General features: G+C 32.5%; 1 protein-coding gene and 1 long non-coding RNA gene across 3 annotated transcripts; one reads left to right on the top strand and one right to left on the bottom strand.

Annotated features, from left to right (window-relative positions):
* Window positions 1-7: 7 nt before the first annotated feature.
* Window positions 8-4,844, bottom strand: LOC104890455 (uncharacterized). 2 transcript variants are annotated; one of them, XR_008969133.1, is made up of 5 exons: window positions 4,509-4,844; window positions 4,229-4,317; window positions 1,960-2,013; window positions 1,133-1,168; window positions 8-1,005 (listed from the first exon to the last, which is right to left on the bottom strand). It is a non-coding gene; the product is annotated as an uncharacterized LOC104890455 (long non-coding RNA). The 2 variants fall into 2 exon arrangements; XR_008969132.1 differs by having other exon boundaries at window positions 4,403-4,842.
* Window positions 4,845-11,021: 6,177 nt separating this feature from the next.
* LOC104890456 (MDIS1-interacting receptor like kinase 1) lies at window positions 11,022-14,868 on the top strand. Its single transcript, XM_019248925.2, has 2 exons — window positions 11,022-14,033; window positions 14,218-14,868. The coding sequence occupies exons 1-2, from the start codon at window positions 11,375-11,377 to the stop codon at window positions 14,625-14,627; spliced, it is 3,069 nt and encodes a 1,022-aa protein (XP_019104470.1). The 5' UTR covers window positions 11,022-11,374; the 3' UTR covers window positions 14,628-14,868.
* The last annotated feature ends 175 nt before the right edge of the window (window positions 14,869-15,043 follow it).

Here is a 15,043-nt window from a genome sequence, read left to right as displayed (position 1 = left end):
TAACTACGTCATTTTATTATTTTTAAAATTATTATTTTGCAACTAAAGATAATTTTGTTATCATTGTTCTTTTATAAATATAACTTTAATTTTCTTTAATTCTTGTGTTTTTTTTTAAAGTAGAAAAGTTGTTGAAAAAAAAAGTTTGTGTTCTTTTAAAGTATAAATGTGCCCCATCACCAAAAATGAACACCACGCACCATAACTCAACAATTTAATGAGCAAAAAAAGACAGTATATTTAATTTTATTTAATTTAATGAGAGCGAAAAGAGACAAGACACTAAAGACAAGAATTAAACAGTGATGTCCTCTCACAACCAAGAGCTTACTGTGCACACACTTACTCGCACTTGTTTTTCCTGAGAAACTAAAAAATTAATCACTCTTTTATCTTGAAATACAAAACCAGCTGGGAAGGAAGGTAGAAATATTTTTTTAAAACCGCACTTTTTTAAATATAGACAGCTACATTTGAAAAAATGCTGCCGTGACACTTGAAATTTTGAACAACAGGAACTATATTAATTTTGAACATCTCTTGATAATTATATATATATTTTTGAACAACAATTATTCCTGCAAGCTACAATTATTGAAAAGTAGAGTAATATAAAAGAAGACCATAAGGAACAAAGATAGTCATCTAAAGGCGTATTCTCTCCTGAAAGTTATTGGAACTTTCATAACGTGTTAGGAATTATTTGAACTTATCTAAACTAATCTGAACTTATTTGAGCTTATCTTGACTTATTAAACCTGAAAGTTATTGTTCAAAGGTCAAACTTGAACTTTAGAGAACCAGTTAGGGCAGTGCTGTTGGAGTAAACATAATACCAGGGCCAGGGAAATTTTAAGATTGATGACCATTAACTCATAGAAAAAGCTATACATAGCCCTAAGAGATAAGTATAAGAAGCCAAAAGAGGAAACTCACCTGTGATTGCACGGAGAGGGGGTTATAAACCATCATGTCCGTATTCCCCTCCACAAACAACACCCATCGCTAAAATAGGAACAAGAAGGAAATGGAAATATTCAAAAAACAGATGGATGCAAAATACAAGCTGTTTAATGAAGATAAAGTAACTAAACTACTAAATAAATAGTTTAAGACAAGCTGCCTACATTACCATTGTTCTTCGGTTCCTCTTTATCCATTTTTGCATCTACAATAACAACCAAAAGGATAAGCAATGAGAACACAAGATTGAATCTCTCAAGCAGGTAACTACCAAATCCCCAGCAAGCATGCAGAAGTATGACCACCATAGTCCAAAAATACCAAATCTTGGCCTAAGAGACTAGATGATATAGCTTACCAAAAAGCAAATCTACAATTAAGCTATCAAGGAAACCAATTCAACAAAATTGATAACAATCCCTTAGGTAAAAATCCTAAGGTAAAAATCCCTTAGCTACACTCAAACATAAATATAAAAGCCTATGAGAAGACAAAAGTGATAACAATCCCTTAGGTAAAAATCAATATCAAAAAGCACATCATTCTCTGCATTACATTCACAAGCAAGATCCAACATCAACAGATCCTAGGGTTATCATCGAAACAACATACATAACTGGTCTGTAAAATGGTGGTGTAATCATGATTAGCATGGTGAGCAAGTAGTCAGGAAACTCTAGAAACTATAGAAAGCTCAACAATATATGTAGAGAAAAGATACCTAAAAAAAGCCATTACACATACTTAACAAATGCAGATTACATTTATTGCAATGCATAAGCTAAAGTTAACTGCGAGACCTATATGAGAAAGCTATAAAAATTAAAATTGGTCCATGCACAGCCATAAATGCTTGGAAGTGACATTCATTAAACACTTTTTGAGATTGGATATCCAATTTTCGTTCATCCACATACTCTAAACTGAAGAAAACTGTCAATTTTGCTTACTCAAGACAGCCAAATCAACAAAAGGAAGTAAGAAATTAGCACTTACAAGGTAATGGACAAAATAACGCCACTCTTTTTTACGAGTCTCAATTTTTTGAACCTGACAACATCATATTATGCATCATTAGTGTAGGCAAGCAGAAAAATATATTCAGAAAACTTGCAAGTTCATACAAATACACTCACAATGACCACTAGTGTGGATACCACTTTTTGAACATCCGTGATTGGGTAGGGGGGGAATATCTTTGGTTCCAGGACATGACAAGGATTTTTGAGTAAACATCTCAGATTTTTGAGATAGATATTATTAGGGCAGAGCTACTAGCATAGTAGCTAAATACATGTCATAGCACTCTAAACCAGTTATCTGTCTACAGAGGATGGTAACTTCCCTTCAAACCCCAGGGATCAGTTGCCTTGCTAGACCTTAGGGCATCTGCATCTCCAACAATTCTTTCTGTCTCAGCTTAAGGCAAGTCTGCTTCAAGATTGCAGAAAAAAGCAAACTTGGCTAAATCAGCCACCTTACTTGGACTTAGTAGACGAAAATATGTCTCAGAGCATCAAAAGAAGAACAGCCAGTCAATTTATGGATGAGCTACAAGGATGGAGATGTGCGACACGAGTGTGCTTCTGGTTTGCTATTCATTAAACAAGCCTCCAAACATCTTTTGCAATAGATATATATGTCTTTATCACAATGTTATCAAGTGAGATCTTGTTGTATTTATTCAATGTGCATTTTCAAAATATGAAACTTTACAATTTTCACTAACATGTAACCAGAGATATTAATGGTCGAATGTGCGCATTGAAGTCGTGAAGAAGAAGTGTAAGCAATACAAAGAAAGGAAGTACAGAACATCTAGGCTAACAATCATAGTATCTACTATCTAGCCCACAAGCAGATTTCCTTTACTTGCTATTGTGGCATTGGCAAGTGAGATCATTATCTAGCTTGCCATTAGAGCTTCCTTAATGGACTTATTCGAAATTGAGCTCGAGCTCTTAATCGAAATTGAGTCTGTAAACCATATCATACCATCACCTAAATACAAATTTTTCACGAAAGAGTTAGTTGAACTATGTATGTGGACTAACCAATGACCTCTATAAACAGACACACTAATATACATCCAGTAACTTTTTTTTTTCAAAATGCACCTGAAGTAGATACACAATATAGTTGAGTTTTCTAATATAGTTACATATCCAAGAAGCAAAAGAGTTGAGTTTTCTAATCCACCAGCAAAAATCACCACTCTCATGTCAACAAGTGGAATACACAATACTATGAGCCAAGAAAATAGAACCGAAAGGACGAACTTGAAGCATAGAGCTGTACGTGTCATTATCAAAATCATTATTATCAAATACTTGTCAAAATCAATTTGCAACAGAAAAATATGTACCCAACGCAAAACCTAACATAACCCTTAATAATTCCCTTAATAATCCTAACACGATGTCGATATTAAGGTAAGAACCAAACCAAGTACTAACAGAAAATAATATGTTACATGAAAAAGAACATACAAGTCAATAACATAACGTTCCCATTCCCATTTTGGGTGTCCCAAAATATAGTTCCCATTTCCATATTTAGTTCCACATTTTTCCGTAATTTGTCTAGAAAAATCGTGTCCCATCATTGATTTGCTTCTTGAAATTTGTTCTTTCCTTTGTTTATTCAACCAAAATGTTACAATTAATGCTCTTTCACCAATTATTCTCCATTCTCTCTCCTAAAATCATCTTTTCCCATACAACATTTATTTAAATAAACAAAAAATCAATATTATCCTTCTTATATTCTACTTGCCTAAATTACCGTAAAAAGAGGGAAATGGGAACTATATTTTGGGACGAAGGGAGTAGTAGTCATGTATAACATTTCTCAATTACTTTATATTTGACTGGTATATTTTCTTGATTTCAGCAAAAAAAGCACTAAAAACATAATACTTGCCCTTCTCCACACAAATATATCCTATTTTATATTTTCAGATGCCCCCAACTAACATTCCTCAAAAATATTTATTTTACAATTTCGCTCAACTTTTTAATTATAATAATGCAGCATTGAACAACCATAAATAATGTGTTGATTGACTACTAAATATTGGGTTAATCATATTAATTTTTCCAACCCAACACATTACTTCTTGTTTCTTAATTCGTGCGTTCATTCAACGAGGAACTTCCATTTAAGATAAAGGAATTAAGTATATCGTAACTTCAAATGAAGCGACATATAAAAGGGATTTCAAGAAGTTGAAGCTCCTGCGCAAAATTTTTAAAATTGTTAATACCTGTTTCAGAATATGAGAGGCTGTCTCGATCAGATGCATTGAGAGTTTCGTTGAAAATAACTTGTTCATCGACAAATCGGAAAAGAAATCTGCAAAATTTCGAACCATGAAAATCAAAATTCAGTCGAACCATTATAAAGAACAACTTACCGAATTTCCGATCAGAAATCATACGAGAATATAAATATAGCAAGCAATCCAAAACGTCAATTGAAGGAGCGAATCAAGAAAAAATTCAAAATTAAGCAATCGAGATGAAATTAACGAAAAAGAGGTAAACCTAAATTATTAGAGCAATCGAGATGTACTATTGAATTTGACGCGGTTTACAACGGTCACCTCACCGTGAGTCTCTTATTTTTTTTTTTAACTTCGAGTTTTTTTTTTTACAATAGCTTAAGTGGAAGAATCTAAGTTATTGTCCAAGTGGGCTAGGGTTTCCAAAAAAAAAAACACTTGAATGGATGGAGTTTATAGGAATATGTTATATGGCTCTCTAAGAGGTGTGTGGGTTTAGAATGCGTTAAATCCATACTTAGTGTTTGGTTAGTAAAATTTTGATTTTAAAACCAATACCTTAAATCATAAGAAATGGGGTTTAGAAACCCATGAAAAGAGGTGGGTTTGGCTCATACCAACTTAGGTATCAAATTATTTAAGATAAAACATCTTGTTGTACAGAAATAACAAGTGTTCATCTTCTTCCCTGTGATACTGCCTGCCGAAGCCCTGAACTCCAGGTACTTCATTATTTTCTCTAGTTTCTTCTACTGCGATTTTTTTTTGTCTATTAGTTCTTAACCTGCTTATACTCCATTAGGATACATTAGGATATTGATAGTTGATTTGTAATTTGTATACTACATCTGAAAAGTCACAATCTCCAACTGTATTGATCAGGGATAGTGATGTTGCTTGTAGGAGTGAATTGTGAATGAATAGACACACATTTAGTGTACTCTGTGAGATGGTTAGGGATATTGGTGGATTACGAGGTACTTGAAATATGAGCTTAAAAGAGATAGTAGTTATGTTCTTGTATACATTGGCCCATCATAAAAAAAAACATGTCACTAGGAACGTATTTCCTTAGAAGTGGAGAAAGTGTTAGTAGACAATTCAATCTTTGTCTCATTGCCATTCTAAAGTTACATCATCTTTTATACAAAAAACCTATCCCAATACCAAAGGATTGCGAAAACAACACATGGAAAGATTTCAATGTACATTTTATAATAAAAAATATTTTTTAAATTTATTAATAAATAACATTGTTGGGCATCTAAGTATATGAACCTCTAAAAATTGTCACTTGTAGAATTGCTTAGGAGCCCTCTATGGTACATTTGTTAGAGTTCATGTAGCAAATGAGGAGAGGGACAATATCGAATAAGAAAAGCTAACCTTGCAATGAATGTCTTAGGTGTATGCACACCAAATATAGAATTTGTGTTTGTCTTGCCTGGTAGGGAAGGTTCTCCACATGATGGTCGTGTTCTACGAGATGCAATATCCAGACCCAATGGTTTAAAAGTGCCTCAAGGTAAAAATTATAAGAATAATATTATTATTTAACAGTGATCCCCTCTACCAAACAAAGCCTTAATGTCTTTTCACCAGATGTGAATCTCTATTATATAAGGGAAGAGGAGGGGGACACCAAAAATAGTAATTCTTTTTATACCCTTAAGTAATACAACACAACCATCTTTTATCATTATATCCTCAATCAACAAAATATTTACATCATTATTGATTTATTGGCTTTAAAAAAGCAGAAGAAAAATATACAATGAACTTTATAAATAATTTTTCGTATATATTATTACGCAATTGACCTTTTGTTTGTTTTGGCACGCATCGTGTGCATATAGGACTATGTATTTATAAATAAAGTATAATTTATGCTCATTTTTTAATTAGTTTACCTCTTGCTTTTTCATAGTCTCCAATTCTTTGACCATTAACAACTTTATTAATAATATTTATAAGAAATTGATAAGTTAAATCTACATATTGAAACGAATTTAATAAGATCCAACATGATAATACTTACGGTTGAAGTATAATCAAAGTTAATGAACTTGCTTAGAACCAAAGATGTCTTGGCCTAGTGGTTAAGATTGAAGTGATGTGAAAGATATGACACAAATTTAAATTTCTCCTCCTTTTCTTTATACTTTGAACTGTCTATGTGGCTCATGTATAAGGAGAAAATTAAATAATTGATCATAGTATGTGCTTATGTGGAGTGCCATTCCCTGCCTAATGAAGTTATAGTACCTCCACTCAGATATCACATGCAGTCCTCTATTGTCTTTACTCATTCATGAAAATAATTGTATGTTTTTAAAATTTTCATACATGAGAAATTCCAAAATGAAATTAAACGGTGCATTTCTAAATAGATAAAGGATTACTTCCTCTGTCTCATAATATAGTGCCTACTTTATTTTTGGTGGGTCAAATTTTAAAATCTTTGACCAAATATTTTCATTTGTATATAAAGAAAAATATATTCATGTGGGATCTTATTAGATTCGTCTCAATGTGTAGTTTCATAATATCAACTTTTTATATTTTTTATTATACGAAATTGAAGATATTAAAAGTCAAAATTACGTTTTGAAAACCGTATTATAAAAAAATAAGCACTATATTATGAGACGGAGGAAGTAGAAAATTATATATGCTCCTAAGTCTTGATATGAGCAATCATTCAAGTCCCTTGATCGAAAAAGTTGGACAATGCTGGAGGCCATGTGACGAAGGGCTACTGCCCCATTATTTGTGGGACACCAACGAAATTACCCTTCTACCCCTTTCCTCTTAAATTATTATGTGCACAATTGTAATAATTGTAGGACTATAGTAACTATATGTTTTTTGGCATTAAACTTTATGAAATCTTTGTGATATGTCATTGTAATTGTACCCATGTTTTGAGAATCAAGCTTGTGAAGAATTAGTTGCCCCACATGGGATTATGCTAAGCCACCTTCGTGCTTTCATCATTTATAGGATGATTAATTAGGGTTGTCTAATATATGCTATATTATCAATTTCAGATTCGCCTCTTTTTACAATTTATATTTCTTTGATTTGTCCTTTTATCCATCCAATTAAACCATGTAAATTATTGTTTATTAGTCATTAATATGTTATAACTTATAATCTTTTTTTGTGGGTGGGTGACTGGGTGGCAACCAAATTGTGGAAATCATGTAACTTTCCTTAACACGATCCTTTTCATCAAAATAAGTTTATCCTTAGATACATAGTCTTCTAATGAGAAACTCTTTATTTTAACTAATTTACGCAAATAGGAAAAATTATTATATTTTCATATTACGAAACTTTAAGGAAAGTTGAGGGATTTAAGTTTTCTATCAACTTCTTAGAATATTCCATATTTCTTAGCAAAATTATATATGTTTGTAGCTTTTTTCCGAAAAAATTCCCCGAAAATATAGGATGTAGTAGTGTACAAGCTTTTATATATCACGATCATGAATTAGAACCTCATCTTACCAAGTTTGTCAACTAACATGACAAAATTTTGTATCTTAGACATTGTTTTTTCTTTCCTTTTTAACTTGAAGGGAGATAGAAAGCATAGTGATGCAAACAAAATCCAATTATAGACTAGTTTAAGGTGTTATGTGTAATCAATATATGATTTTGTCACGTATTATACATTGGGTTAAATGTTTGAGGTTAGATTCTACACTAATTAATGGTGAAATTACTAGACTACCTTAATTGGAAGCCAAACTTTACCTAATCAAGTTCATCACTCTTAACAAGCTCTTAAACTCATTGTTACAAAAATACTCCTAAATAATGAGTTCAACAAGTACATCTACGTCCTAAATATATGACTTCTAATATTAGACCTATGTACACGTATGATCTATTTTATTTATTTAGAAAGTATGATTTCTAACTTGAGGGTCTGTTCTCCCAACTTATTTTTAGTTCAATTCAGTTTAGTTCAGTTTAATTTAGCTCTGGACAATACTTTTACTCTCTCATATCACTGTTTATTCCAGTTCAGTTTAATTAAATTCAGTTCAATTCAGTTCAGTTCAATTCAGTTCAGCTATTTTATACCGAAGAGAACAGGTCTAAGTGTAGAAGGGTCATTTGCATGCTGCACAATACTTCTTTCTCTTATTTTCTTGAAATAAATCTTGCTAGAACCAAATATCATTTTTTTTAATCATACTCGAGAAAGTATCTTTACCTAATTAAAACTTATCTACCTAATTGACGCTCATTAGATAAGATTATCATGTACTTTTTTTTAGTTTTTTTGAAAGGAATATGCATTATTATCATTTATTAATTGATTTGAATTTCAATTGTGTACATCTTAGAATTCATAAAACTGACAAAATTAAAAAATTGATGTTTTTTTCTTTGTGTTTTTATCACTTCTATAAGAGAAAGAATAAAGATTGGTGTCGGCTGTTGATGGGCACCTTTTTGCCACCTTCTGAAGTGCAAAGATTCTTCATTTAGCATGCAAGTTTCTATCTAGGAAAAATTAAGGTCAAACGACAAATTTGTGAATAAGTAGTAAAAAATAAATCCCTACTTTTTTTGATTTGTAAATCAAATATTACAAAAAGGCCATATCATATGCATTGCGATATTGCATAAATATGCTCATATAAAACTTTATACAGTGGGGTTATCTAATGTGTGGGACTCATAGTATCATATATTATATATCAAACATCAAAATCCTATTAAAAATGACATTTCCTTTATAAATCAACATGAAAATGATATTTTTGTCCATTTCAATTATCAAGACCTAGGACGAAAATTAACATCATACTTGGATGACATGGGTGTGTAAATTGTGAGCTAGCTAAACGAGTGAGTAACAAATGCATGAATGCATATTTCATTAATTTATAAAGCAAGGTTATTATAAAGAGGGGTTAATTTTAAACTCTAGGATAAAGATAATGAGTGTATGATAGGTGCCGATCATTATAAATAGGTATGTCGTTGTAACTTTATACGTGATCTTCATGCAAATGTGACATTTAAAGTAGGGCTGATTAACATATCAGGTCGAGTCGTATTCGGATTCAAATTAATAATAAACGGGTTGAATATGTCCCAACTCAAACCGAACCCGTTTATTAAACTAGTTGAAAAACTCAACTTTGATCCGACCTGTTCAATGAATGGGTTGCCCATATAACCCGTTTAACCCATTTACATATTTATTACTATTAAATTTTTATTAAAATTTATTAGTTTTCAACAATAAATTCACACAAAAGTATGCATGATTAAATTTTATTTTCAGTATTTGTATTCTACAATTAGTATTTTTAAAATTTCCACCAACTTTAACACAATTTTTTAGGAAATTTATATTAATGAGTTAAACAGGTCAAAACAAGTTAATTTTGGGTTGAAAATGTCAACCTTAACCTAACCCATTATTGTGTCAACTCATTTACTTAAATGGGTCAAAAATCTCAATCCAAACCCGCTTATTTCAGGTTCGGGTTCGGTAAACGGATTGGGTCAATTTTTCACAATCCTAATTTAAAGTGATATGAAAAAAGTTTTCTGTTTAATTTATTATTTCAAGAGAATCAAAAATTCAAATAAATTCAAATAAACTTAGATAAGGTTAGACAAATTTCATCGAGTTAGACAATTGAGCTCCAACAAGTTAATTAAAGTCAATTAAGTTGAACATAGCTGAAGTGGAGTGGTAATAAATATCTTATAGTATATACATGTATTATAGAGTTTGCATGATAACAAATTAAATCTACTTTATATTCATTTGCACCAATTGCTTTAGTTACCTTCATAAAATCCTGAAAAACTATTGACAATTAACTTTCATCAATTTTATTATTCTTAACTGTAGTCTAAATTTGTATAAAGAGGAAACGATATATTTGAGGAGATGTAGAAGAAAAAATAAAATTCGCTTTATTGAAAATTAATTCACCTATAACTAAGAAATTTTCACTTGGCTCATCCATGCACATTCAAATATATTTTCTTAAATTACCTATAATCTCATAATTTTTGTAGACTTTTTTTGTCATGAGAAATAATTCAATGGCAAAATGTCCTGATCCCAAAAAAAATAAAAAACTAGAGGTAGTACTGTATTATATTGTCTGATTGCAAAGTACACGTAAAATAATGCAAGTTTGTATTAAGAACTATTATTAGTTTACTTAAGAAAAACATATTACTCCCTCCGTTTCATTTTAATTTACACACTTACACTTTTCACGTATGTCAATGTTAAACTATAAGGACATATATCTTTAATTTTGTATTTGTAAAAATTATAAAAAATACATATTAATAAAATACATGTTACGATGAATCTAACAAGATTCCACATGACTATATTTTCATCTGTGCATAAATCACATATGATTGTCAAAGTGAAATTTGTGAATAGTATAAATATCAAAGTGTGTAGATTAAAATGAAACGGAGAAAGTATTAGTTAATTAGAAAACTTAACATTTCTCTAACCAATGATCTTCTTCTCATTTGCGCAGCAACTATCAACTTATCAAGTACAAGAATTACAGCTTTTAGAAGAAAAGATGGCATAAAAAACAGAAAAAAAAAATTAATCACCAAAAAGTTAAAATTTTATAATTTTTCTAATACTGGTAATTAGCTAGAGTAAATTAAAATATTGATAAAAAGCATAATTAATACTAGTAATTAACAAAATTAATTGAGTTGACTATAATCCTAATCATACAAACCTGAAGATGTCAGTAAATCACCTCAAAAACACATTCTCTCATGTTTTAATGTCGGGATATAATTCACTTAACTCCAATATACTTTTACACTTAGCTGTTTTTTAGATTCCCAAGAACTCACGAATTCCACTTTAAACTAATCAACCCACTAATTAATTATTTTTACTCACTAATCCAATCATTTTAATCTCATCTTTTTTCCCTCTCATATAGAATAGAACCTGCCACTTTCTTCCATCTCTGATCACAACTTCCAAAAACACCTTCATTTTATCCATCCACCCACAAAAAATAGGGAAAAACACACAAAGTAGATGTCTTCTTAACAAGCAAAAATAAGGGAAAGAAAGATTGAGTGGAAAAAAAAATGAAGAACAACATGCAAGTTTTGATCTTTTTATGTTGTTGTTGTTTTGGTGTTTCTGTTGTTTTAGCAATTTCAACAACACCTAATAATGAGTTGTCAACTTTGTTGTCAATCAAAAACTCCTTCATTGATCCCTTAAACCAACTCAAAGATTGGAGCAACAACACAAAAAACCCTGTTTCACATTGTGAATGGAAGGGTGTTTGGTGCAACTCTCAAGGTTTTGTTGAGAAACTTGATCTTTCCAACATGAATTTAAGTGGGGAAATCCCAGATACAATACAAGATTTTAGAAACTTAACCACACTTAATCTTTGTTGCAATGTATTTACATCATCATTGCCTAAATCTTTCTCTAAACTTACCTCATTAGTAAGCCTTGATCTTAGTCAAAATGACTTCATTGGTAAATTTCCTACTGGTTTAAGTGAAGCCAAAGGACTTGTTTCCCTTAATGCATCTAGCAACAACTTTGTGGGTAACTTACCTGAGGATCTTGGCTTCTGTTACGCCCTCGAAATGCTAGATTTTCGAGGAAGTTTCTTTGAAGGATTGATTCCTAAGTCCTTTCAAAGCCTTCAAAAATTGAAGTTTTTAGGCTTGTCAGGAAATAATCTTACAGGTGAACTTCCACCTGAACTTGGTAATCTGTCTTCTTTAGAGACTATGATTCTTGGTTATAATGAGTTTCATGGGTCTATACCTTCAGAATTTGGGAACTTGAGTAACCTTCAGTACTTGGACTTAGCTGTTGGAAGCTTAAGTGGGAAAATTCCTGCACAACTTGGGAAGTTACAGAAGCTTAACACAGTTTATCTGTACAAGAATGAATTTGAAGGGGAAATACCTTGGGAATTGGGAAATATTTCGTCGTTGCAGTATTTGGATCTTTCAGATAATCAAATTTCAGGAAAAATTCCAAAGAGTTTGGGGAATTTGAAGAATCTGCAGCTTCTGAATTTGATGTGCAATGATCTGAGAGGTGAAGTACCAAGTGAGATTGGTGAGTTAACCAACTTACAAGTTCTTGCACTGTGGAAAAATTCTCTGACAGGTTCTTTGCCTGTGAATTTAGGAAAAAATTCTCCTTTACAATGGCTTGATGTTTCATCCAATACTTTATCAGGTGAAATTCCTGCAAGTTTATGTGATTCTATGAATCTTACCAAACTTATACTCTTCAACAATTCTTTCTCTGGTCCCATACCTTTAAGCCTCTCAAAATGTGTTTCCTTAGTCAGAGTTAGAATACAGAACAACCTGTTTTCTGGGAGTATTCCTGCTGGTTTAGGTACCTTACCTAAACTTGAGAGGTTAGAATTAGGTAAAAATAATCTGACCGGAGCAATCCCGGATGATCTTTCACTCTCTTCCTCACTTTCATTCATCGATGTTTCATACAATAATCTTGATTCATCACTCCCTTCTGGGATTCTTTCCATGCCAAACTTACAGAATTTCATGGCTTCTAAAAACAACTTAGATGGCCATATTCCTAACCAATTACAAGATTGCCCTTCTCTCAATGTCCTTGATCTTTCTTACAACCATATTTCTGGTGAGATCCCAAAGAGTATCGCGTCATGCCAAAAACTAGTCATGTTGAACCTTAAGGAAAACCAACTCTCAGGTGAAATTCCTCCCTCAGTTGCAAAAATGCCCACCTTATCAAAACTTGACCTTTCCAACAACTCTTTAACCGGTCAAATACCAGAAAACTTTGGAAGCTCACCTGCTTTAGAAACGTTCAATTTGTCCTACAATAAGCTTGAAGGTCCTGTGCCCATAAATGGCATGTTTGCTACTATTAACCCGGATGAACTCACAGGCAATCCTGGACTTTGTGGAGGCATACTTCCACCATGTTCTGGCAGCAGAAATGGAAGATACTCAGCTCATTCAACTATACACAAGCACATTAATCGTATAATAATCGGCTTTGTGTGTGGATTATCAGCTATTCTAGGTATCGGGCTAGCTTTTTTTGCAGGAAGAATGGTGTATAGAAGATGGTACTTGTATAGTAGTAGAGTAGAAGAATGGTTCACTAGAAACAACAAAGAATGGCCTTGGAGACTTGTAGCATTCCAAAGGCTGAATTTCACTTCCCCTGAAATCTTAGAATGCTTGAAAGAATCAAATGTGATCGGAATGGGTGGGACCGGGATAGTTTACAAGGCTGAAATCCAACGACCACACTCGATTATAGCAGTGAAGAAGCTATGGAGATCAACGGGTGATGTCGAAGCAGGGGAGAGCTTATTAGCTGAGGTTGAACTTCTAGGAAGGTTAAGGCATAGGAATATAGTAAGGTTGATAGGATACTTGCATAATGAAAATGATGTGATGATGGTTTCTGAGTATATGCCTAATGGAAATCTAGGAACAGCATTGCATGGTAGTAAACAATGTCGGAAGAACAATATGTTAGTGGATTGGGTGTCTAGGTATAACATAGCATTAGGTGTAGCTCACGGCTTATCCTACCTTCACCATGATTGTCATCCTTCAGTGATTCATCGCGATGTGAAGTCTAACAACATTTTGCTGGATGAAAATTTTGAGGCTCGAATTGCTGATTTTGGGTTGGCAAAGATGATGCTTCATAAGAATGAGACAATCTCCATGGTTGCAGGATCTTATGGATACATAGCACCTGGTGAGTTTTTACAGTTGACATTTATTTTATTTCCTATTTCTTATTGCTTTCTGCTATACAGCAAGTATTACTTAGACTACTATGATCAAGAGATTCCAACATCAGTCTATTATAAATGAGAACAATTTCATACTCATTTTTTCTCTCGAGTTAACTAGAAACTATCTGAATTCTTGTGTCACAGAATATGGTTACAGCTTAAAGGTGGATGAGAAAAGCGACATCTACAGCTATGGAGTTGTACTCCTAGAGCTCTTGACTGGGAAGAAGCCTTTAGACCCTTCTTATGGAGACTCAACTGACTTAGTTGAGTGGGTGAGAGTAAAGATTAAGAATAAAGGAGGATTAGAAGAAGTACTTGATCCTGAAGTTGCAGGTCAATGCAAGTACATTCAGGAAGAGATGCTACTTGTTCTGAGAATTGCTCTTCTTTGCACTGCTAAATTGCCTAAAGAGCGGCCTTCCATGAGAGACATCATATCGATGCTGAAAGAAGCGAAGCCTCGAAGAAAAAGCATCTGCAACAATAATGGATATAACCCAAACATGGAGAAACCAGTCTTTAGCACATCCCCAGTTCCAGGCCTCTTGTAGAAAAACCCAGCATTTTACTTGTAATTTTTCCTTCTCTCTTTCTTTTTTTCTTTTTAATTATCTGGGTGTAGATACCTACTTTTTTTCTTCTGCTTCAATTCATTTTTTTCTTTAATTAAAACTTTTGAGTACAGATACATAGTTCAAATATGACTAGGGCTGGAGTTTGTAGTCTTTTTACAAGGTTAAATTTATGTACATTGATATCTAATTTATCAAATATGACTCCAATTTGAATCCATTTAGAGAATAGCAGTTCAAAGAGGCCACGACAAGATAATCAAGTGAGCTCGATGCTAGAACTCCCACCTCCATGAGGACTGTTGGCGGGTTCGATTCTCATGACACGCCGAGTTGGGATATCATAGTGTTTTTCTTCTAGTTCCAGTTTTCTAGTCTAGATTGAAGGTTCCTTG

The sequence above is a fragment of the Beta vulgaris genome, chromosome 4, assembly GCF_026745355.1.
Source record: "Beta vulgaris subsp. vulgaris cultivar EL10 chromosome 4, EL10.2, whole genome shotgun sequence".
Classification (NCBI taxonomy): domain Eukaryota; kingdom Viridiplantae; phylum Streptophyta; class Magnoliopsida; order Caryophyllales; family Amaranthaceae; genus Beta; species Beta vulgaris.
Note: the sequence above shows the minus strand (reverse complement) of the source record. Positions and strands in the feature narration are given on the sequence as shown.

Excerpts from the sequence above, each read along its gene's own strand:
- LOC104890456 (XM_019248925.2), top strand. The coding sequence starts at position 11,375 with ATGAAGAACAACATGCAAGTTTTGATCTTTTTATGTTGTTGTTGTTTT. Across the intron at positions 14,034-14,217 it reads TTATGGATACATAGCACCTG|AATATGGTTACAGCTTAAAG; the intron begins GTGAGTTTTTAC and ends CTTGTGTCACAG.